Here is a 23760-nt window from a genome sequence, read left to right as displayed (position 1 = left end):
ACCTCCTTCAATACATATGCGGTGGAAGAAACAGCTACTGCTGAGCCTCCTGGACATTCTTTCCTGAGTCGCATTGCTTGTCCTGGTGCTGTGTTGTCTGTCAAACAAAAACGAAGTCCTATTTGCTTCAGCAGCTTGGGAAGAAGACTAGTGATGGAACTGGAGACACAGCAGTGGCTAAATTTTCACTGGTATATATACATGTATATGTGTACATCAGGTCAATGGCTGGGGAAGCACTGGGTTCCCCTCTTCCCTCTGTACACAATAATTACAAGCATGCTTTAAAACAGCAATGTGCTTGTAGGGAAACCTGGACACCGGGAGGTGCCCCACCCGGTGAGCACATTCCAGGCTGGGAGTCCCCTCTCAGCTCGACATGCCGAGCTCACGAGTCGTTCACGTGCCCACCCGCTCCTCTGGGCTAATGTATATTGGGCAGAAACTGCTGACTTGCAGACTCTCTAGCTCCTGCAAGTACATGCCTTTGCTGACCACGGTGGCGCAACCCTTGCCCATAATCCCCCGCTAGTCCCATTGTCTTTTACCCTGATAAGTTTCATAATAAAAGGTGAAGGGAGAAGGCGCTCCAAGAGAACGCTGGATGCCTCTCCCTTGCCTGACCTGCAATCCATGTCTGTCGTCCTTCATGTGCTTGCTCTCAGTTTTATATGTCGATAGGGGAGGATGTGCATTGAGGAATTTACAGTGATGATTCCAATCAATATCATGTACAGGCATGGTTGCTCGACAGTATCGACCTACACAAGGGGTTTAGCCACAGTGCCAGTATGTCACCAGAGGTGAGGTTGAGCTCATGGCTGCCACACCTGTCGCCTCTCCCTCTACTTGCAATTGAGCTCTGCAAAACCCTCAGAAAATCCCTTTCAGGGCTGCCATTGGTCTGTGGGCTGTCATTTAGGCCCTACCGGACCCTTTCCCCATGGGTCAGCCTCTCCTCCTAGGCCAGCGAAGGGAGGGACAGGCACGGCTCTCCCACAACTGTTTCTCCACAGCTGCTAGACCTGCCTAGCTCTTTCTCCTCCCAATTGTTCTGCCTCTGAGCCCAGCCTCCTGCCTGCCTTCCCTGACCCCACTGGTTCTCCCCACTTGCCTCCTCCACTGCACGTCTGCAGCAGGGACATCCAGCCTGGCATTCTGGAGCTTGTTTGTGGCCCCATTCCAGGTCTTGGGGTGAGTGCAGCTAGCACGGGGGGCAGCAGCGATGGTGGGGGCAGGGGGCACAGAATCGGCAACAGAATCCAGATCAGCATGTGTTATTTTTTACTTTTCATAAAACTGATATTCAGATTACAGTATGACAGGTGAGGCTCTGCCTCCCTTGCCCCCCCCCCCGACCACATGCCCCTTGTGTATATGTGTGGTGTGCTGAGTGTACGCTGTATATGTGCTGAGTGTACGCTGGCATAACCAGTGTGGAGTTTCCCTGGTGAATGTCTTCAATGAGCACTTCAGTTCTAAAAAACAAATATAAAGAGATGATTTGATTAATATTTTGCTTAGATATTTCTTTGAGGAACAGTAATTTCATTTCATTTTCTCCTTCTTGGAAAACAGACATAATTGCACAGCCACCTTGCAGCTCTTGGGGTTAGATGAGGGCATGGAGGAGGCCAGCAGCAAGGACTTCACCACCGTGAAAGGGGCCTACTTGTCTCTCCTTTATTTGCGGCATTTAAGAATTAGAGAACTGCAGGTAAACTAAATCCCGAACTGCAGGTAAACTAAAGCCCGATAACCATGTGCATGTTATTTAGGGAGGCAAAAGTAGCATAAGATACAGTGATGCATAATTCTCTCATTTTTTGCCAGCGCATTTGCTTAGGAATCCTCAATTACTTTAGATCCATTGAAAGGACGCTCACAATCAGCACCTCGGGGCTGACCTTGACTGCTGGTAATCTGGTCTCTACTGCTGAAGATCCTTGTTGGGTAAATGCAGCCAAAGGAGGTATTGGTGCCTTTGGTGGTCTTGGCTGCCACTCCTACATGCATTATACGCCAGCTGACTATAAGGTGAGGCATTCTGTAACTTTGTGAAATGTCTTTGTATAGACAAATGAAAAAATTCAGTATTGCGGTTAAGATTAATAAGCATGCCATATCTTAGGCCTATTATGCACGGAACACTTTCCTTGGGGCTCTTTGATTCAGTGGAGTTCCTCTATTTACATGCAAGGAGGCACCTCGCTGCCTGCTATGCAGCTTGACTGAACTTTCCCAGTTCTCAGCTCCTCATCCGGTGTAATTGAATACCCCTCTTGATGCTTGGGAACTACCTTTTGTAGAGTGCAACAGAAAGAGGGTACAACAGAACAAGACTAAACATGGCCTTTTGGATCCTAGCCCAAATAATTGCAGGCTCAAATTTGGCAGGCCCCTACTATGAAGGATCAATCCTACACCTACAAAATGATAATGCTACTGCCTAAATGACACAACTATTCATCTACTGGGAACTATGCCTCTTTCTGCTTGTTATATGGCCTCCATATTTTCCTGTTTCTCCTGAATTCTTTCTTGCTTGCTGTTTTTTGGGGAAGAATATTAGTTTTCTAAGCAATTTAAAATAAATCACATCGGTTCCCTGGCACTGGTCCAAGTAATGTCAAGATGCCAATTAAATTTGGTCCCAAAGCTTCTGTTTTTCTATCTGTTTTGACAAGCAACCAACATTACTTGGGTTGTGTCTCCAGCTGCGTGTTATCAGGATGAAATGAATGCTTCTGTTCAGTGACTGGAATTCTAGACATGTTTTGTGTTCTTAAAATGAAGCTGGGAGGTGATTTGGATTGTGACCACTGCATGCCTATGGATCCTTTTTCAATTTCAGAAAATCAGGACCAGCAGGGAGGGAAAAAGTAACTCTTCTCAGAAACCCTTCCCTGGCCGTTTTTGGCTGTTCTACAGGCTACTTTTTAGGGCCAAATTACATGTCTAAAATTTCTGTCACAGAAGCCCAGCATCACATGAAGTTTGGTCCTGAGAAGAGGTACATTATATCATAACTACAGTATTTTAGAAATGTAGATAGAAGAACGATTTCAACAAGTATTATGTTGAGCTACAAAGATATGCAGTTTCTGAACATTATACAAGCTTATTGGGTAAGACCCTTTGGTCATTTCCCCCTGGGGCAAGAGCGCTTCCACTTTGAATATGACTGGAGAACAAAGTGGCAGTTAATGAACATGAAACAATAGTGGAATTATATACTGTCCATAATGGACTGCTGTCAATCCCTTCCTCCATACTCTGCGTGAGTTGTAGTTTCTGAACATTTTTCAAACGTGGTCCAGTGTTTGCAAACACCATGTTGATTCTGAGTGGTGAAGGGTGCCGCTGCACCTCAATACTTTTTGTGATTTGCTTCATAATTTCGGTCACTATACAGGTTCACAGTTCTCAATTTATGGAATTTGCAGAAGTAGAGAATCACGATGATTTTTACACCACAGAGGACGCCTACATTCACACACAAGATCAGCGAGGGGTTTATGTGATGTATGATGCTGCTCTCCAGGATCTGAAAGATCTAGAAAAGGAACTTTTACTTGTGGCAACACAGTACATCCAAACAGAGAAGGGTAAGATGGCTGCATGATCTCTTAGTTCTGCAATATCTTCAGTACACACATTCAGAAGGAGGCAGCGTTTAAATGGGGATCCTGGTTGTACAGAGCCACATTCTGCTTGACTATTTCCTTTACTGTACTAACTTTACCATACTAGGTTTCTTTCATTTGTATGTGTGTATCTCCATATCCTTTTGTGAAAATGAGTGTGACCTTCAGGTTCTGTATGCATATAGATAGAGCTGCTGGGGTTCTTGAGGATAAGATGTATGAAATAGGTAAGGCAATGCCTTTATTAAATCAGCTTTTCTGGGTAAAAGATTTTGAGAGCTGTATCAGAAAAACCTTTCTCCATCTTCCTGTAGCAATCAAGTCTATTGTGAAGGACTTTTGTCTAGTCTGCATTTCCAAACAGCAACTTTCTCCAAAGGGTGAACTATATGTTAATTTGCCAACATTTCTAAATTTGTATTTTCCATACTGATGTGACTAAGCAGACATTGATGGCATTTTGTTGGAGGGAACTGACAATGAAAGTTGTTTAACTATTTATGTACCTACCAGTTCTGCGTGCAAATATGCTTCATCTGTGCTTGTTTCCAGTATGGACAGGACCCAGGTGATCAAGTGGGAGACACAAGAACTTGATTAACTTACACATGGTTGTTTATCCCCCATCTTGAATGTTACTCAGGAAGCACATTTGCTCCCATTTCCCCACCACTGTTACCCTTCAACGTACCTTTCAGGTTTTCCCTATATTTCTTGTGACCTTTCCAAAAGATCCAACATTTTGTGAAAGATCACACATTGTGGAAGGGAAAGTCCAGCTCCTCCTGGTCTCATCCACATTGGCACCAGTTTCTGTGCCCCAGTTACACAACTGGAGTGTTTTTTATCTGTAACTGAGATTGTTATAACATCATATGAATCTGTTAGGTTCTCTGAATTCATAATTTCCATGAAAATAGGACAGGTGAGGACTGCAAGATTTGATTGGTTGTATATATGTAGACTGCTGATTTACGAAGAATTGTATGAAGCAAGGAAGCCTTTTGGCAAGAAATGTGGATGTGGGAAAAAATATGTTTGTTCATATTTGAAATAAACAGTATTATGTGAAAATGGGCATGATTGTTTCGGTGAAAGTTACTGTTGTGCTGTTCTTTTTCTTATTAGTCCAAGCAGCAGGCAGTGATTCTAGCAATGGTGCCTGTTCAGGGTGGGCACTTGCATCTGTGGACCGATCTGCAATACTGCTTGACCTTTGGACTTGTGAAAAAAACTTCTTAGAAAATAAATGGCAGGTAACACATATTCAAACATATTTTGATTTTAAAAGGAGAACTCTGAGAATCCCCATTGCAGTCAATTTGATGTATTTGCGTGTGTGCTATAAAGCACATACAAAAAAGTTACACTGGCTATCTTTTGTTGTGAGCTAAGAATGGATACTCAGAAAAAAAGGGTTGGAAGAGAGGGGCTGGGAAGCACATTCTCTTTCCTCGCCCTGCAAATATTCCACTCGAGATCACATCCTTTTGTGACTGCTTCTGGTGATTTTTCCAGGTTTATGGGAGCATTCACGTAGCTGTGAGTTTAATTCTGCCTATGAAATGCAAAAAAGTGTCAACTCTGAGCAGTGAATGTCAATAAAGAGCATTTGTGGAATTTACAGGAAAGGAGTGGTGGTGGTGCGGAACAGCCACATGAGGGGGCGTGGGGTCGCATTGTCAGGAGAGCTCTCAGGCAGCTGGGATTTTTCAGCTTTTCATGGCCTCCCTGCACCACCTGGAAACCTTCTGGAGGTCTCAGGGCAGCTTGAGAGCAGCCCCATTCCTGCCTGCCCCAAGGTCTGGACTGGGCTAATAATCATTTTATTCAAAACAGTGGTGGTTTTTTTTCATAATTCCTAAAGTAATTTTTTCATTATTCCTATATGGAACACAACATGGCTTATAAGAGAATATTTTGTTTTGCATATCTCTTCAGCTTCTGGATAGTTACTTTGAAGTTTATCATCATGCCTTAGATTCAGAAGAAAGATTTGCTTTGGCCCAAGTAATAACTGACATTATGTACAAACGCCCTCGATTTGATTTCCGCCTTGACTATTTTGTAAACATCTATAAAGATGAGTGCATTTGCCTAAGGCTTCAGCTGCAGCTCATAAAGGATGTGTTGAACAAACAGGTGAATATAATCCGACTTTTTCAAACAGTATTCATGATTAATCCAAGACTGGAGGTAAGTGTTGCAATTTATTCTGAGTTCTAGGAACGATTCTGATATTAGAATTTTCTCATACAATAAGTGTTTCCTATGGTACATGTTTGAATTTCTGAAGTTTTTTTTCTAGTAGGAATGTAAATGTTTAAATATGTAAAAGAGCCCCAGGTTTGCAGAAAAATCTAATTTTAAAATCCATTTTAAAAAATACACTGGGGTGGTTTAAGAACACCAAAATAATAAGACTCAGAGGCTATAGCTTTATGAAACACTCTTCTAGTGTTTGAAGTAACCACAATAGTATTACTAGCCCTAAAGCTTTAGTTTCCACAGTAAAAGGTGGGGGAAGGGATTAGGGTCTTTTCCAGGGCTTTTCTGGCCATTGAGAAAGAATTTATCAGGGCTAGACACACCAGCAAACACTGAGTAACTTGTTACTTTCTGATTTACCCAGGCCTGGCTTCTCACTTCTGTTCAATAGCAGCCATCTACAAAAGTCAGTGTAGTGTAGTGGTTACAGTTTGAGACTGGGATGTGGGAGACCCAGTATCAAATTCCTACTCTGCCCTGGAATCTTGCTGGGTGACTTTGGGCCAGTCACATTCTCAGGGCAACCTACCTCACAGGCTTATTGTGAGGATAAAATAGAGAAGAGGAGAATGATGTAAGCTACCTGAGTAACCATTGGAAGAAAGGTGGGGTATAAATTATGTAAATAAACAATAAATATAGCTGAAAGTGGGGAGCAAATAACAAGTAAGTTGGTGGGTGGAAACGAAAGAATAAGGCAGAAAAATGGGAGAAGCCATGGCGGCTTTCAGAGAACAGAAAAAAAGACCTAGTGGGGAAGGAGAAATCAGATGCAAGTCTTTGCAGGTCCACCATTCATATTTAGTGTTTCTTCAAATGTTTAGTGAAAAAGAGTATGGAAGGTGTTTTTACTAGTCAATTGCTGCAACTTGATTTTAAAGACTTATGCTGTTATGTCTAGAGAATCATTGTGGTGTTGTGGTTGAGATTGTCAAGACTAGTATCTGGTGAGCAGGGTTTGAATGGAAGCTGTCTGGGTGACCTTAGACCAGTCCCTCACTCTCAGACTAACCTACCTACAGATGTTGTTGTGAGGACAAAATGGAAGAGAGGAGAAAGATGTAAGCTGTTTTGGGTCCCCATTGAGGAGAAGAGCAAGGTACAAATGAATTTAAATATGTGAATACCTTCTTGCAGCATTCTTGTGACATCTCTGAAATACTGGCAAACTATTATGTTTTATAACATTTACAGAAATCTCTTCATTTAACCTTTTGAAATATTTTTGTTTGGGTTGACTTTCAGATAGATAACCAGCGTAAATATAACCATAAGATTTGGCGTGATGGTCCTCAAGATGGCATCAGTGAATATGGTTTTCCCCCATATATTATTGCAAAACAGTTAATTGCTGTGAATAATAGTCCGTAAGTAATGTCAGTTACTTTGTTTGGCTAAACGAGGGAGGGAAAGGGAAGGGAGGTAGGGGGAGGGGTGCCATGCAAGGGAGGACACGGTCACACACATCAATGACATCGCACAGTATCAGCCTGCATGTTTCCATGAGCACGTACTGCTGGCCTCTGCAATTGATTTGCTGCTACTGTTCCTTTCCCATTTCACCACAATAAGCCACAGCAACACGTGGCTGGGTCCCGCTAGTTTAATATAAAGGATAACATATAATATACTCCCCCACCCTCTTTTTGGTTGCTTTATTTAGTTTCTTTATCCTGAGCTTGACTAGGAAGATAATACACCATCCCAAAAGTTTGTCCTTCCATTATATTTTTTAAATTTTCCTTTCTTGTACCCTGTTTTTATTGTCTTTAAAGTCCTGCTTTGAAGAACATTTATTTGCTGGAGTTCCACCCCTCTCTTGGCCTGATATCTTTAATCCCCAAAAGTTTGGATCATGCCCTCCAGGAATTCCACCAAATCTGTAGGCCAAAAACTGCCCGTGATGTCATTTACCTGGAGAAACATGTGCTGCAACTTGCACTGGATGAGTGGATGACCATGGAAAGTACTGAATTTTTTTATGGCTCTCAGATTCAAAAAGATGTAAGTTTACCTTGTATCTTCTAAATTTGAGACTATCTCATATGATATTTAAGCAATTTGTTAATCTGTTAATCTGAAGCACAGTTCACAGATTGTAATGCTTATTGCTGACCAAAGGAAAACTTCCACTGAGTGCGGTCATTGCAGCTATTTCATCAAGGAATTTGAAGTAGTGCTACAATGAGCCACCTTGAGTTTGACGAAACAAGGTGAGAAATAAACATTAGAATAAACTGAAATAAATTGAAGTTGGACAAGGATCCAACTTGGATTGGATTGTAGCAAATGAACTAATATGAGGTGAGATTCAGTCATATCTTCTGCTGAGTGGTCTTCTGATAGGGAAAAGCTTTCTCAGTCAGTGGATTGGGCAAGCTCAGGGCTTTCCTTTGCCTGTCTGTAATGCTTTAAAATTCTCACGGCCCCTGTTACTTGCTCTACGCAACCATGTTACTTCTAATAAAAAAGATATCTTGTTTTGAAATAACATTGTTTCTTTGGTTGCTACATCAACAAGCAAATTTTTAAGAATAAATCTGAACGCTTGTGAGTTTCTCTTTACCTTTCCCAAACTCGTTCTTCTTTTTCCCACAATGTGAGCAGGATTTTTAAAGTTACAGTGACAAAAGTGTGTTAAATATACATTTTTCTTACTTGTTTATAACTAGTATGTTTTCCTGATAGTTATTCATGGATGTTCTGGTTGAAGATCCTTCTCTTGTAAGAGAAATTGCTACGTCTGCACTGAAATCCATAACAGAGGAAGCACAGAAACAGGGCAAAGAAAAACATGCTTTTGTTGTGAATATTTTTTCAAGACTCCTGGAACTTCTAACTCTTCGTCACCGATTGATAGAAGCAGCTGTAGAGAGTGCACAGCTGGGCAGGTTAGCAGTGGCTTCTGAGGCTAACTATTATGGAAGTCCTACCAAAATTTCTGTAAATACATATTGATAAGCATTTTTCAACTTCTTCTTTCATCTTTTAGGATCTTTTTATTAAAATGTGCATTCTGGTTTTTTCCACTCCTTTCTTATACCCTGTACTAAAATGCCCCATAGACACACTGTTTCAAGCCCACTATGGCTTTTAAAACTCCTCCTTTGACTCTAGTGCTTGTAATATATAACTGTTCACAGCCTCTAGTATTTTCTTTTGATTGCAAATTGGGTACACTTTCCCTCAATCTCTTATAATTAATAATTATTACACTCAAGCCCATTGAAAGAACAAGCATCCAAAGTTATAAGTGCATTTTGATCTCTCTCTTTTTTCTAAAGCAACCTTGTTCAGTTAGCAAACTGGTAATTTGCAGACCAAATATGATCCAAGTGGAGTTGGATTTATTCATCCATCACTATTCTATACCACTGTTAGTAATCTTATCAATATTAAATAAATTTTAACAAGGTGAACATTGTCAGAAGAAGCAGTGCTTGCTGTATTATTTATGTTAATGTTCGTAAGTACAAAAACTTACTAAGTGAATCCTATTTTGTATGAAAAATATTATAATGAGTTTTGGAATATGTCTATGTTTCCTCTCCTGTAGATTGTACAAAGAATTTGCAGGAGAAATGGGGTTTGATGAATTCCATTTGCACTTAAGGCCTGTGTTCTTTGAATTTGCAACTTACAAAGAGAAAGCAGATCAACTCCCACCCATATTCATTACTTCTCTTCTTGAGGATGACAGTGGTGTGGATAGGTAAGCTAGGAAATTGTGGACATTACGGTATGATTTGTATGCAGATCGAGATGTTATTAGCCATAGAACATTGCATCCTTGTTTCCTTTTCATGTCTCAGCTATAAACTGATGTAATCAGACTTTCAGGCTTGCATTTTCAACACTAATAAATAATAATGAACTTTAAAATCAATATCTTTAATGCTAAAAGAACTGCAGATGTAGCAAAGTTTTTGGCAACAGCTTTATCAACAACTGTGCACTCCTGTTGATCACCTAATAACCTTTCTATTTGTTGTTATTGTTAGTGTGATCGTTGTTTTATCCATGCCTAATAAAGGAATAGAAAAGGAAGTTTTATATCTTTTTTACTGAATAGGAAATGAAGTTTTTTAAATCCCTTTCTTTTTTTGAACTGCCTTATTCAACTATAGGTTTTTTTTTGTTCTGCTGCTATCTTTGATCTGGAATAAAAATGGAATCCCCCTTTGTTACTGCACAGCCTACTTGTGCTGATATTTTTAAAATATTGCTGTAGTCTGAGGCATTGTATAAATTGTTGGCTATCCCATGGTAATACAGTCGAAATAGTGTACTGTGTGCAAAAGTGTATCTAGAGTGGGACAAGCCAGAACTTATGCTCTGGAGAGTGACAGGCAGCCCAGAGTCCCCCTACCCCAGAAGCCCTGCCTCCCACCGCTGAACCATGCCCCTGCTACTGAACTTCATGTGGAGTTTGGGGGGAGAGTGTGTAGTTCAGGACTGGGCCCAGGTCCAGCATTCAACTGTGTGCCTTCCCCCCAAACTTCACTGGGAGTTCAGGGAGGACAAAGTTCGAGGCTGGGCTGGGCTGGTTCTCGCTTTAAACTGTAAGCTCCACCTTGAATCCCACAATTTAAAGCTGGACCTAGCCAGGTGGAGGTCAGCCTTGAACTGCAGGCTCAGCTTGGCTGGGTCCTGCTTTAAACTGCTGGCTTCACCTCTGAGCTTTGGAGGTGGAGCCAGGGGTATAAAGCTAGACCCAGGCAGGGCAGTTCCTGCAGTTCAAAGCTGGGCTTGGCCTGGCTGGGTCCAGCTTTAAATTGCAGGCCTGTAGTTTAAAGCTGGAGGCAGCCAAGCCCAGCCTTGAACTGTGTCCCCCCCAACTCCATGTGCAGCTCAACACTGGGCAGTGCTTATCCTGGGCACCATTTTTAGTAAATATGACCCTGACCATGTGATCTTGAATGTGAATAATAAAGTGGAAACTCTTTGCAATCCAATATGTAAAGACTGTGAGGTGCAAACCCCTCCCCCCCCGGTTTCCTTTTTCCTTTTAATGTCTACATTGTGCTCTCAGGTTGTTCAGGAAACATGTCTCTCTTGCAGGTATATTCCATCCAGCTTAGTGCTAAGTATCCAAGATATTGACAATCAAATTGGAAAATTTAGCTTTCAGACAAGAGAGAGCATTTTTCAGGTGACAATATTTTTCTATGTATCACAACAATGTACAATATGTATATTTTCCCATGAGAATCTGTTGTGTATGCAGCACTGTAATTTGTATTTTCTTCTTTAACTGCTACCTGACAATTTCAGTCAACTTTTGTAAACAAGGTTGGTATAAGAGGAGAAACTGCAGGGTGGGGTATCTGTGTTCTTCAACAATTCATAAGAATAGTCCTTCTGAATCAGGCTACTGGTCCATCGAGTCAAGTCACAAAGCAGCCAACCACTTGCCTTGGAGGGTCAAAAAGCAGGGCATAGAGGCCAAGGATTTCCCCTGATTTTGCCTCTTAGTAATGACAGTCAGAGGTTTGCTGCCTCCGCAGAGGCAACTTCCCTTTACTTCCATGGCTAGTAGCCATTGATGGACATTCTCCATGAATTTGTAAGTCCCCTGTGCCTCATGTCAAGGCCATCATTACATCCACTAGCTGTGAATTCCACAATTCAATTACTTGATGAATAAAGAAGTATTTTTTGTCTATCCTATTGTTTATTGCCTGTTGACTACATTGGGTGCCCTGAATGTTAATATTGTAGGAAAAGGAGAAAAAGGTATCTCTATCTACTTTCTCTACCCCATGCATAATTTTACCACATCCTTCCTCCTGTGGCCATCTTTTTTTTTCTAAATTGAAAAATCCAACACTTTTTAGTATTTCCTCAGAAGAAAGTAACATTTTCAAAGCAGTTCTATAGAACTACGTTGCCCTTCTGGGTACTGCAATAGAAATCCAAAAACTACAATCCAGCCCAAACTGAAAACCCTTCTTTTTAATGGAAAAATTGACTGTTTAATTTGGTTGTGATTTTTTTTTTTATCCTCAGTAAAAAAATGTGAATATTTTCCATAGAAACAAACTTAAAATTTCAAATGTAGCACTTATGATTGAAGTAACTAATTATTGGCAATTAACACATAATAATACAATTTGTAATAGATAATTCATATTATGTTGTCTCATGTGAGCATGCCTTGTCAACGGTACACCAGAAAAAGTTGTGATCTTGGGAAGGAAACATGCATTAAATATTCCCTAAAGAAAAAATATAATGCCTGAATTACCAACTGTCCTAAATTTCCATTAGAAATTTTCTGACTTATATTAATGATTTATTCCATGCCCGCTTCCCATTTTATCATTTTGTGTTACATTCTAAATAAAATATTCAATAGAACCATGAACATAAAAAAGACTTCTACTCCTTAATCATGTTTATAGCATTTTTTATGAACTGAAGGTTTATACAGCAATGCCGTGGATGAATTTTGTAACTTTGCATTATAGGCTTATAGCTATTCATTTGTTTTTACCGCTACCTTTCAGCTGCTAATGCACTCTGGAATAGAAGACTTGCAGATTGCTCTTGCCTGTCAAGTCACTCAGAAAAATGCTCTCCTTGCTGCTGTTCAGCAGGCTGCATTGTGCCACATGTTGCAGCCAACACAAACTGTAGACATGAAGGTAAGTGTGCTGGCAGAAGGTGCCTCTCTTTCCTGCCAAAGCCGCCTCCTGCACCCCCTGAAAAGCAGGTGCTGAGGCTTGGAGGACCCAAAAACAGCTTGGGATGTGGCCAGAGAGAAATTGACAGAAATCCCCTCTCCCTGCTTTGCCTCAAATGTCACATAGGATTGCTGAACTGTCTTATGTAATAGGTGGTGGTGGATGTTCTTCATGTTTCAGGAAGGGAGCCAGAGCCTGAGAAGTCAGAGCAGCTCAGCAACTGAAAGAAGTTCCGCTGTTGGGAATGAAACAGAAAACCAATTCCTTGCAACAGCCGCATCGATCTCTCATTCCCTTGTCCATTTTGCAGCTGGACACTGGAGCTTAAAGAGGTAGTTTGACACATGGACGGAATACAGAGTCCCTTCCAAGTTGGTTTCTATGTACATAACTGTTTATTAAGATTTCATTATGAAACTGCAATTTTAAGCATGCTTACCAGTAAGGGCATGTCACTTCTTTTAAACAGTCAGTCAGCACTGCCATGGACCCCATTCAACACACACATAACTCAGCAGTATGTGGGAGCTGCATTCCCATGACCTGATCTAAGGATCTGTGAATGACTGCTGGACTGGTCATTGTCCTACTAGGGCTATGTGGACCAGGATTGGTATAATTTGTCCCCATTAATTGCCCACCAACATGAGCATAATTGGAAGTGTAGCATAATTTATTAATAGCTGCATAGAATAGAGTCTATAGGACAGTGGTGGCGAACCTTTTCGAGACCGAGTGCCAAACTGCAACCCAAAACCCACTTATTTATCGCAAAGTGCCAACATGGCAATTTAACCTGAATACTGAGGTTTTAGTATAGAAAAAACAGTTGGCTCCAAGGCATGCGTTACTCAGGAGTAAGCTTGGTGGTAGTCAGTGGCTTTACTTTGAAGCAACTGTGCAACGTTTTGAATGGGTGAATCACAACCTTAGGAGGGTTTACTCAGAAGCAAACCCCATTGCCAGCAACCGAGCTTACTCCCAGGTAAAGGATCATGCTTTTGTTCTTCCCATGAAAATCAGTAGGGTTTAACAGCGCTTAACAGGGTTACCTACACTGCTTCCCCAAAGCTAGGTCTTAGGTTTAATGCTAATAATCTCCCTGAAATAATTATACTATTATTACATGAGGAACTCTGTGCACGCGTGCCCACAGAGAGGGCTCTGAGTGCCACATCTGGCACCCATGGCATAGGTTTGCCGCCACTGCTATAGGAGAATACAGAGTTAGAAAACAGCATCTGGGTTGGGAGGAGAGGTAGATGGCAGGCTCAGGTGTTAAGGATTTTAATGCATTTAATTTAGATAGAGAAATATTCCCATCATTTATATATCCACCTTACCTGCAAACAAAAAGTAGTGTCACTATATCCAGTTGCTTAGCTCAAAGGCAGCACTTTCATATATTTCCCAGATCTCCAGAAGCTTTTATTTCAATTCAGTTGGAGAAACAAGGTCCACGAGACGTTATGCTGAACACATTCATTCAAAAGAAACAAATACTGGGAAGCAGAATGCAAAATCCAGTAAGTCAAGACATTTTTAAAATACCCTAAGTAGAACTGACCAGTATGTTCAGAATTTTGAATGTTTAAAGCAGCAGTTCTCAACCTGTGGGTTGCGACCCCTTTGGGGGTCGAATGACCCTTTCACAGGGGTCGCCTAAGACTCTGTGCATCAGTGTTCTCCATTTGTAAAATGGATAAATGTTAGGGTTGGGGGTCACCACAACATGAGGAACTGTATTAAAGGGTCACGGCATTAGGAAGGTTGAGAACCACTGTCATCACATTTGCAGTTAAACCCCCCCCCCCACACACACACAAACATCTTTTTAAAAAATTGAACTAGAACAGTTATACAGTATGTATCATTCATTTAGGAGAAAGTGAGATAACACCCACAGTAGTAATATTTAGATCAGTTTAAAACTGACTGCTTTATATGGGTCAACTGCTTTCAGTTGCTATTAGAAAGAAGCTTTCACTGTTACTAGGGTAAATTTGATTTCCATATTGTCTTTATCCACTGGACCTAACAGCTGAGGATAATTAGTTCATCTTTTAGGGAAGGTAGGGTGCCAAGCCAGTGAAAAGTTGTTGGTGCCTACTGGAAAAGCTGAACTCTAAAAATTGGCTCATCAAATATTACCCTTTTTTCCAGCTTTGTCTCTTTAAATGAAAGTTGAGTAGTGAGTTTTGGCTTTATGGTTGCAAGCCAAATCTCATTATCCCACACAGAGCACATTGCAGTAATCTGATCTATATGTAATAGGGCATGGAGCACAGTGGCCAAGTCTTTTTTGCCCAGGAAAGGCCATGGCAAGGTTAATCAGTTGAAGATGGTAAAAGGCACTCCTGGCCACAGCTGCTACCTACTTATTCAACATTAAGCCTTGGTCCAAGAGCACTCCCAACTACTGACCTGTTCCTCCAAGAGAAGTACAACTCCATCCAGAACTGACACCTTAAATCCCCACTCAGACCTTACATATCAATAGTATTTCTATCTTGCTGAGATTAAGTTTCAGTTTAGTAGCATGTATCATCTTCAAAACTGCTTCCAGGCATTGGTTTAGGGACTATCCAGATCTTTCAACTTCCGTCCCAGAGCCTCAAAATCCCTTCTGATTTCCCAAAAGCTATGTCTTACAGTGTCATTTGTTCCCACATGGATAAAAAGGAAGGAGTAACAATCAGTGGGCTTGACAAGTCTTGTCAGCCTCTCTATGACATCTCAGATTTTTGCCTCAGGGAGACAGCACACCTCTCGAGACATCTTATCAGGCCTGCAAATGACTGTTTCTGTTCCCCTCAACAAGTAGTCTCCTACCACCACCACACGTCTTTTCTGGGGGTTTGCAGGTGCCATTTCATGGACTGAACCTTCTGACACCTGAATATTTTCTGAGGGCTGCCTATGTTGCTCCTGTACCTGTTCATTGTCCTCACAGAAAAGGGAGAGAACTTTGAATCTATTTTGTAGACTCACAGAATGTTCCCTGGTCCCTCTACGTCTTTGAGTCACATTCCTCCAATTGCCCACCTACGGTGTTTGAGAGCTGCTATTCACTTCAGAGAGATCCCCTGTGGGTTGCACACCTAATTAGATGCACCCGAATAACCGGGGGCAGCCATTGCTGCCGGGGTGAGCAACGCAGCAAAATAAGGGGCTTGCATGGCCTGGTGGCATGCTGCAGAACCGGGTGCAATGATTGGCTCCCAGCTTCCGTAGCAGCGGGAGTGAGCCAGGGTAGAGCCCATATTAAAGGCAGCCTCCCAGTCCCAGTCCGCTCTCCCGGTACGGCGAGACCCAGGCAAAGGCATTGGTGGTGTTGTTTAGCGTCTCATTGGCAGCCTGGAAGGAGACTGGCCATGCGGCCTCTTAGCTTGCACTGCCTCTTTTCTCCCTTTCTCACCTTGCTCTTCTGCACTTCTTCCGTTTTCCAACTTTTCTATTTCTTCTGCTTTCTCCTTCTGGTCGCTGACCGGTCTCGCCCAGCTTGCTATGGGGGCCGAAGCGGGCCAAGAGCAGGGGAGCCCCCCACTGGGGCTGCAACCTTCGGGCAGAGCCTTCGGGGGCTCTGCACCTTCGGCAGCAGAGCCTCCCCTTAACAGTGGTGCGGCCCGAAACAAGACGGCCCAGGGACATCGGAGGGCCCGGTGGTCGGGGGACGTATCGGAGCAGCTGCGCGTCGCAAGGCAGCGGTCTTGGGCTTGTCCCCCATCGGTCGGAGCAGGCCCGCTGGGCCCACTGGAGCAGTCTCTCCCCGGGAGGGGGAGGTCTCCCATCGGTCCCAGGGTGCTGGACCCGGCCTCCTCCCGGCCCGAGCTTGCCAGCTGAACCAGGCCCCTGATCACAATGTCACTGGTCCGGCAGAACTCTGCGTGGATACGCTCCTGCACCTTTCCCGGGCCCTCGGGCGGAGCAGCCGGGCGAGAATCCGGCACTCCTGCGTTAAGGTACAGGGGAGTTGGAGCCCTCGGCGCCGCCCGGCCAGGCGTGGCAGTGCAAGCGGAAGCTGGCGGAGGAGATCCAGCATGGCCACTGAGATGTCAGCTGGCGTCCACGCCGGGTGGGATGCATCCGTCGGCCCCTCTGGAGCAAGAAGGCAGGAGGCAGGAAGCGATCGCTCGAGTATGCGTTCCCTGTTCCTTCCAGAAGCGCATCTTCCTCCCAGCTCTTCATCAGCCGGGTGAGTCTACTTGAGGGACGGCGACGCTGCAGGCTAGCGGGGAGTTTTGGTACCATGGGTGAAAAGCGGTGCCCGCTCTCCCACTTCCTCCTTGGATTGCAAAGCTTAGGGCGAAATCTGGGGGCGGGGAGGCGCCATCCTCTCTGGCCCGCCCAGGACGATCACAAGGGCAACTCCCTCCCGGGTCCCATCTCCCCAGGAAGCTCAGGGAGCGGGCGCCTGGATGGGTACTCTACGTTTACTATCTTTAAGTTCCTACAGCGGAAGTGGGAAGTCATGGCTTGTCGGGTGGGAAGGCCGACTAGAAAGCGGAGGGACCCGGTGGCAGCCGAAAGCGAATTTCAAACAATCTGGCTTTCCAGGGGTGTCACGCGAATTTTTTGGCCCTCATCGGGGCCGCTTACCCCCTGCCGGGCTTGGTACCCATTGGCGGGCCCATATGGCGATTGCGTGCTGCGGGCTTCCGGCGCTGGTCAAGTGAACCAGCGCGCCATAGCTTTACGACGGCAGGCCATTATTTCCGCAAGAACGCTTCCCACAAAGAGCCGGTTCCGCTGGGATCTCATTCATGACCAAACCTGGATGGTCGTGGGTCCAGCCGGGCTATGCGAAGGCGGGCCGCTGGAGCCATCCGGCCCCAGATACAAACCCATAGCAGACCTCACCCGGGGCGGGCGGGGCAAAAGGGCTTGCCGTTGGGAATTCAACAGAGGCGCTTTGCCAACGTCAAGTGCAAATATCGAAAGCACGCTTGCTCCAACTCGTTCTGGCAGTCACAGCAGAGTGGGCTGCCCTAAGCCGGCCGGGCGCTCTCTCTCCTTTCGAGCAGGCTCCAGTCCCCCGGCGCCGGGCTCGCTCCCAAAAAGAAGCCGCGTTTAGCCAGGGCAGCCCTCCTGCCCCGCAAGAAACACTGAAACCCTCCGGCTCAGCTGCAGCTCTTTAGGATCGCCACTCCCATCCAGTTGGGGTGCTGTTGGGAATGGCTGCGGCATTATCCTGACAGAAGCGTGCATGCACGCATGCTGGGGAAACCTCTCCGCGGGTTTTAGGATTCCTTATCGAAGAGGCCCGGAGGGCCTACCAGGCAAAGCAACTCCTGAAGTCAGTTCGTGATCTCCCTGGCGGGTGGTGGCTGATAAGCTTAACAACAAAGCAGATCAGGGCCGTGGTCGCATTGCTGGCCCTTACAGCCACCAGCCGGGCCTCCCCAGCCTCAGGGTGCTCCCCAGAGGGGCTGCACTCTAGGCAAACTGGCTCGGGGACAAAACCTGAGTTTACCTGCTCATGCTATGGGCGTGGCGGGCGCAAATTCCCCACCATGACCAATTTGGGCATTTGGGGGTTACTTTGGTATTTTTTTAAGTCTGCAGGAGCATTTACGCAGTTAGCTGCACCACCATGATTTCAGGGTAGCCATCGACAGACTTTCCTGATGATACTACCCAAATTTCAGGATGTTTGCTTCAGAGCAGTATATGGACTCAGAGTGCCCCATCCTCATTGTTTTCAATGATGGGTCTCCTGAGATGGGGGCTACCCACTTGAGGGACAACCAACTTTCCTTTGGTCCTTCCTGAACATAACTTCACCAAATCCTAGGTGGCATCATAGCTGGGTAACAGATGATACCCTGAACATTTTGGTGTCACTAGCCGTAAAATACATCTCTTTCCAGTTCCCAAAAAATTCTGCCCAAGATTCTTTGTTTCGCAAGACTTTGCTCCACTGCAGCTAATGAGTGAATTTTCTGAGGCAGGCTGCACATTTTTTGAAGAGGAGGCCCAGACTTTCAGCAGTGGCTCCAGGGAGGGCATCTCACCCGCTACTGGGTATTCAGGTGCCGAGACCTTTAGCTTCTGTCCAATTTTATGGGCTTCAAAGGAAACTTCATTTTGTTTTCCCACACTCCTGCACATGAGAAGCTGCTGGGTGAGTTCCTCAACTAGCTCACTTTAATTCACTCCAAAGTAAAGCTCACCAAGCTTGGATGTTATTATTACAAGGCCTCTTGGAGTTACCTGAGGTCGTGGTTGCCTGTCTCAAAAAATGTAGTGGTCACCAAGCTTACACACTCAGAAATTTCCCAGAATCCACCAGCCATCAAGCCTGCAGATGATGTAGACAATCCTGTGGTGGGAAAAATTATTTTCCTGACCTCAATAGGACTTCAATAAGGCTTGTCTGTTGTACCCAGGCTGGCTCTGTGTTAGAGGTTTCAATAGGAGGCACTGTGGTAGTGGTTTTTTCTCTGGGCAAGCAGACTTATTTCCTGTAGGGCTGCTGTGTGAATCTTCTCTGAAAGGGAACCAGCTCAACTTTGCTAAAGTTTGCCTAGGATAATGTAAATGCTGTAAGTACTGTGGTTCACCTTTCAACCTTCGGTGCCCATGTTGCATTTTTCCTTCCTTCCACACACATTATTTCAAGTGCTCGGCTGGTTCCTTTCAGTGGAGACTCACACCAGCAGCCCTACAGGTGAAATGCCTCCCCACTCAGGAGCAACATCCCTACCACAGTGCCTCCTGTTGAAACCCTTCTACCACAGAGCCATCTGGGCATAACAGATAGCCCCATTGAAGCTCTGTAATGGTGGGAAAGTAATTTTTCTCACCACCACAGAACTTGTTGAAAGAGCCTGTGGCAAATTCTGGGGAATTTCTGAGGTGTGCTAAGCTGGCTGCAGCCACTTTTTTTTGAAGATGAAGATAAGCTACCAGACTTTCTCTGCTGTGGCTCCAGAGACCTTGAGTAATAGGCATCCAAGCCAGGTGAGCTTTGCTTTCCTGGAGTGGGGGGGGGAGTTGGAGAGAGTTCTCTGGGGAGAACTCAGCCCACAGGCTTTCCTGTGCAGGAGCAAGGAAACATAGTAAGCCTTTGGGGCCCAGCCATAAAATGAACCCCCATAAGCAAAAAGTCTCCAAACCCGGATGCAATTAGTAGGATGCCCTCCTGGAGCCACCCTGAAAGTCTGGTGCCCTCTATCTTCAAAAAAATGTGCAGCCTGCCTACACACTCAGAAATTCCCCATTGGCCAGCAAATGTAGCAAAGCTCACTGCAAAACAAAGAATCTTGGGCCAAATTTCTTGGGGTAAACCTGTAGCAGGGTGAGTGACCCTTTTTATAGTTAGTGACCCCAAAAATTTCAGGGTATCATCTTGTTAACAATTCTTATGATTCACTGAAGTTTGGTGAAGTTTATGTTCAGGAGGGACTAAAGTTATTGTCCCTTCAAATGGGTAGCCCCCATCTCAGGTTAGCTCCCCATTGAAAACAATGGGGATGGGGGGCACCTTACTGAAATCCCATGGCACTTGCTTCCCTGAAACAAAACATCACCAAATTTGGGTGGTTATCATCAGGACAATGGTCTCTGGGTGGTACTCCCCGAAATTTTAAATGCGGCCTTGTAGCAAAACAGCCCCTGCAGGCCGGAACGTTGAGAAAAAACACCTCAAAAAATGTAAAGAACATACAAATCAAGCACTCCCTGAAATGCTGGCCTACATGCGACCAAATGGGGGGGGCGCCCGGGGACAAGGGCAAGGGTACCCCATGTCCCTAGGTAGAGAACGCCACTGGGTCTCCCCCCATTGGAAGTCGTGTGCTCAGAAGACCGCCGGGGAGTTTCGCGTTTAATTCAACACCTTTCCCACCCCCGGGGTGATTCAGTCAATCATTCATAGACCCCGAGGTCTGCTCGGTGCGGAATGCCACCTTGGACGAGGCCATAGTTTCCATCAGGCAGGCGGGCCCAGGTGCTTACCAAGCAAAATGTGACATCCAGTCCGCTTCTCTTCCGGCTCTTGCCCATTTCCCCTCGATTTTTTTTGAGCTGCTAAGTAATCCATTTCCCCTACAAGCAATTGAGTACCGTTGGACAAGGCCATGCCCATGGGCTGTTCTTTCATTTGCAATGCTGCTTTTTGTGAAACTTTCAGCAGCACTTTCCCTCGAATGGGCTTTCAGGCGAAGAGGGTGCCCTTCGGGCTGGTGACCCATTATTTAGATGACTTCCTGTTCATTGGCAGGCAGGGCACCAGGGAATGCTTGAGGAATTCGCCCTGCAGGCTTTCCAGGCCCCTTCTGGTCACGAGCTGGGGTCCCCTTGGCCTCCCAACAAGATGGTAGAGGGCCTTCCACTGCCCCTCAGCTATCCTGGGCATTCCACCTGGACACGCGGCCTTCTGGTAATTTCATCCCTCCCCTGCAGGTGACAAGCTCATGGCCCTTTACCACCCTGCTCCAATCTGTGCTCCTCCTGCGAGAAAATGCAGGGTACGCCGAGTGCAGTCCCACTGGAGCCACCTCACTCGGGCTTCGTAGGGTGGTAACGCCAGGCGCGGGGCTTTCTGCTCGTGGCTGGCGAGACCTTGTTCATGGCTGCAAGTCCCCTGACCATCACATCATCAGGGTATCTCGGGGCCTCAAAGAAAGATCTGCAGGTCTGGTTGTCCTTCATCCGAGGCTTTCCCAACGGCATTTCCCTATGGCAGACAGCCTCCGGAACCCGGCCTGGAGCTGCAGGTGCACTCTGACGCATCCGGGGCCTTTGGCTTTGGTGTTGTGTATTTCCAGGGTCAGTGGGCCCCAGGGCCTCTACGCCTCCAGCCTGGCACTCACAGAAGGGGCATCACCAGTGGATCCTGCACCTTTCTGGAGCTGTTTCCTATCTTGGTGGCCCGGTACATATCTGGCACGTAACCTCTGGCTTAATAGGGAGGAGTACTTTTCTGAGCGCTGTACAACCAGGCTGTGGTGCTTGGCAGCGTGGTGAATAGGGCAGTGGTCCAAAGCAAGTCGGGCACGTGGGTCAGGCGCGCTTGGTTCTGCACTTTGGTGCCTAAGCATGCCTCCCACTTATAACGATTTCTTTCAAAGCTGCTTTTGTTCCAGGTTTACAAAATGAGATTGTTGATTTCTTGTCTCGCCAGCAGGTGGGATCGCTTCCGACGCCTGGCACCCGGGGCGGAGCTTGTTCTCGCTTACAGTGCCGGCGTCCCTCTGGGAACCCTTGCGCAGCCAGACGCCATCACAGGTGTTTTTGAACTTCATTGGCACCGGCCACGCGGCAGGCAGTAATGCGCCATTGAGCCGTGCGGCGACTTCGAGCTTCACAGCTGCCCAAGGGCCTCTGCCTGTGGCGGGTGGACAGGCCTCCTTGCTTGAGTGATTTGGTACATCTCCATGGCTGGGGATGCACCTATGCTCCATGGGGTGCAACCATGGCGGAACAGCGCCTTCTATTGCAGGGATTTCGGGCTTCCCTGACGTCAGGAGTTCGGCCGGCTGGTGGCAGGCTGGAGCGAAGCCGTGAGTGGGCCCCAGGCAGAGGGACTCCTAAGACGCCCTGTTACCAGGGGTGTTAAGCGGGCAGTCACCAGGGAGCTATGGCAGGTGTGTGCGTCCACGCTATGAGCCTTCGCTTTTTTCACAGCGCCGCTTTCCACCTGGCTCCACCACGGGCTTTCAGGCCTGGGGAACTGGTCGTAGCCTGGCCCAGGGACCAGCCGTTCGCTTCCACCGGCTCCAAAGGGAGCACCTCGCCTTGTCCGGGGACATGGTCTCTGGCAGGCATTTGGCCCATTCCAAGACTGGACTGGTAGGAGGGCCACGGGCGCCTGGGTCACCATGCCAGTTCTTGTCATGCGACGCCATCTGCCCTCAGCCTCCCTTACATTGCTTGGCTCCAGCATGCCATGGGCCACGGTTGGGCGGTATGCTCCTGGTGCATGAGGACGGGTCCCCTCACCAGGTTCCAGTAGGATGTTTGCAGTAAGCCTGGCATGTTTGGTCTGGGCTTGGTTGCCAACCGGCACGAAGTTCGCCTGCATTCCTTCCGGGATAGGGGCCTAATGCACCGCAGCTCAAGGGGCGAGTGGGGCCCAGGGAGGACATCCGCACGCTGGGCGGAGTGGTGTGGCGGTCGAGGGGGGGCTTTTCGGGCGTACATCTCGCCCACATCTGGACTTTGTTGATCTCCTTTCGCAGTGCCTCCAGGGATGCCGCCCAGGACCGTCTATCGGCAGGTGTGGGTGCGTGGGGCACAGCCTCCGTCAGCTAACAGAGTCGGGGACTCGCCTCGCAATCTCCGACTGGGGCTTGCATCTCCGGACTCAAGGCGCATCGCAAGGATTGCCTTGATGGGGCAGGGGCGCATGCTTTGGCATGAGCTGGTTTCCAAGATCATAGGAGAGGACATTTTTCTCAACTGGCCACTGGATCTCCTGGTTATCCACCTGGGGAGGAGGATCTTCCCAGCCAGGTCGGCTCTTGACCTCCGTCAAGCAGTGGTGGCCACCACTCTCAGGAGCTTCTGCCAGGCATCGGCCTGGCATGACTTTGGTATGGTCTGGAGATGCTACAAGCTGGTCCACTGGAGTGGGAGCTGTGGATCTCCACCTCAGCCGTGGACAGGGCCTGCAGAAAGGGTAACATATGCCGGGGCCAAAGGTGGGTGCTTCTCCCTCGGGGGGGAAGTGGCGACCACGGAGCAATCACCCGGGACAATATGGGGCAGCCTCTTTGAGTAGCGATGGCGTCCGCCTCGTCCCAGTGGGGCATGGACTCTGTGGCTCCAGTCGATTAGCCGGCTATACCTCCCTCTGCTGGGTTCGGGATCTAAGCAGACAGGCTCAGGCTTGAGGGAGTTTGGGCGGGGAGCTGCGAGGAAGAACGCAGCTCGCGGCGGGTTTGCAAACGGGTGTCGCACATCTGGGGAGAGAACGAGCCTTCCGGCTGGGGCTCCCAGGCTTGTGCCCTGCAGAAGGGCCGGGGGGTGGGGCCGGGCAGGCTGGCAGGCCGGCAGGCCGGGCCACTGCCCGACACCCCAGGGAGGGGGGTTGGGTCGGGCCGTTAGGCGGCCGAGGGCTTAGCCGGTGCCCGACACCCCAGCAAGCACGGGAGGAGGACGGGCCGTTAGGCGGCCTTGGGGCTTAGCCGGTGCCCGTCTCCTCAGCATGGGCG

The 23760-nt window shown here is 46.6% G+C and overlaps 1 protein-coding gene across 7 annotated transcripts in view; it reads left to right on the top strand.

Moving 5' to 3' along the window:
- LOC125430762 overlaps nucleotides 1-23760 on the top strand; it is a 107970-nt gene that overhangs the window by 37916 nt on the left and 46294 nt on the right. For all 7 annotated transcript variants that reach the window (XR_007244223.1, XM_048492995.1, XM_048492987.1 and 4 more), the window contains 13 exons: nucleotides 1579-1717; nucleotides 1834-2037; nucleotides 3416-3608; nucleotides 4776-4903; nucleotides 5589-5789; nucleotides 7161-7282; nucleotides 7691-7919; nucleotides 8604-8806; nucleotides 9472-9627; nucleotides 10977-11067; nucleotides 12425-12562; nucleotides 12782-12933; nucleotides 14016-14127. Coding sequence is in view for 6 of the 7 variants with exons in the window: in XM_048492995.1 (XP_048348952.1) it covers nucleotides 1579-1717; nucleotides 1834-2037; nucleotides 3416-3608; nucleotides 4776-4903; nucleotides 5589-5789; nucleotides 7161-7282; nucleotides 7691-7919; nucleotides 8604-8806; nucleotides 9472-9627; nucleotides 10977-11067; nucleotides 12425-12562; nucleotides 12782-12933; nucleotides 14016-14127 (2068 nt within the window). In the remaining variant the exon portion in view is untranslated. The remainder of the gene's footprint in view (nucleotides 1-1578; nucleotides 1718-1833; nucleotides 2038-3415; nucleotides 3609-4775; nucleotides 4904-5588; nucleotides 5790-7160; nucleotides 7283-7690; nucleotides 7920-8603; nucleotides 8807-9471; nucleotides 9628-10976; nucleotides 11068-12424; nucleotides 12563-12781; nucleotides 12934-14015; nucleotides 14128-23760) is intronic.

Source organism: Sphaerodactylus townsendi, linkage group LG01, assembly GCF_021028975.2.
Source record: "Sphaerodactylus townsendi isolate TG3544 linkage group LG01, MPM_Stown_v2.3, whole genome shotgun sequence".
In the NCBI taxonomy this organism is placed as follows: domain Eukaryota; kingdom Metazoa; phylum Chordata; class Lepidosauria; order Squamata; family Sphaerodactylidae; genus Sphaerodactylus; species Sphaerodactylus townsendi.
Note: the sequence above shows the minus strand (reverse complement) of the source record. Positions and strands in the feature narration are given on the sequence as shown.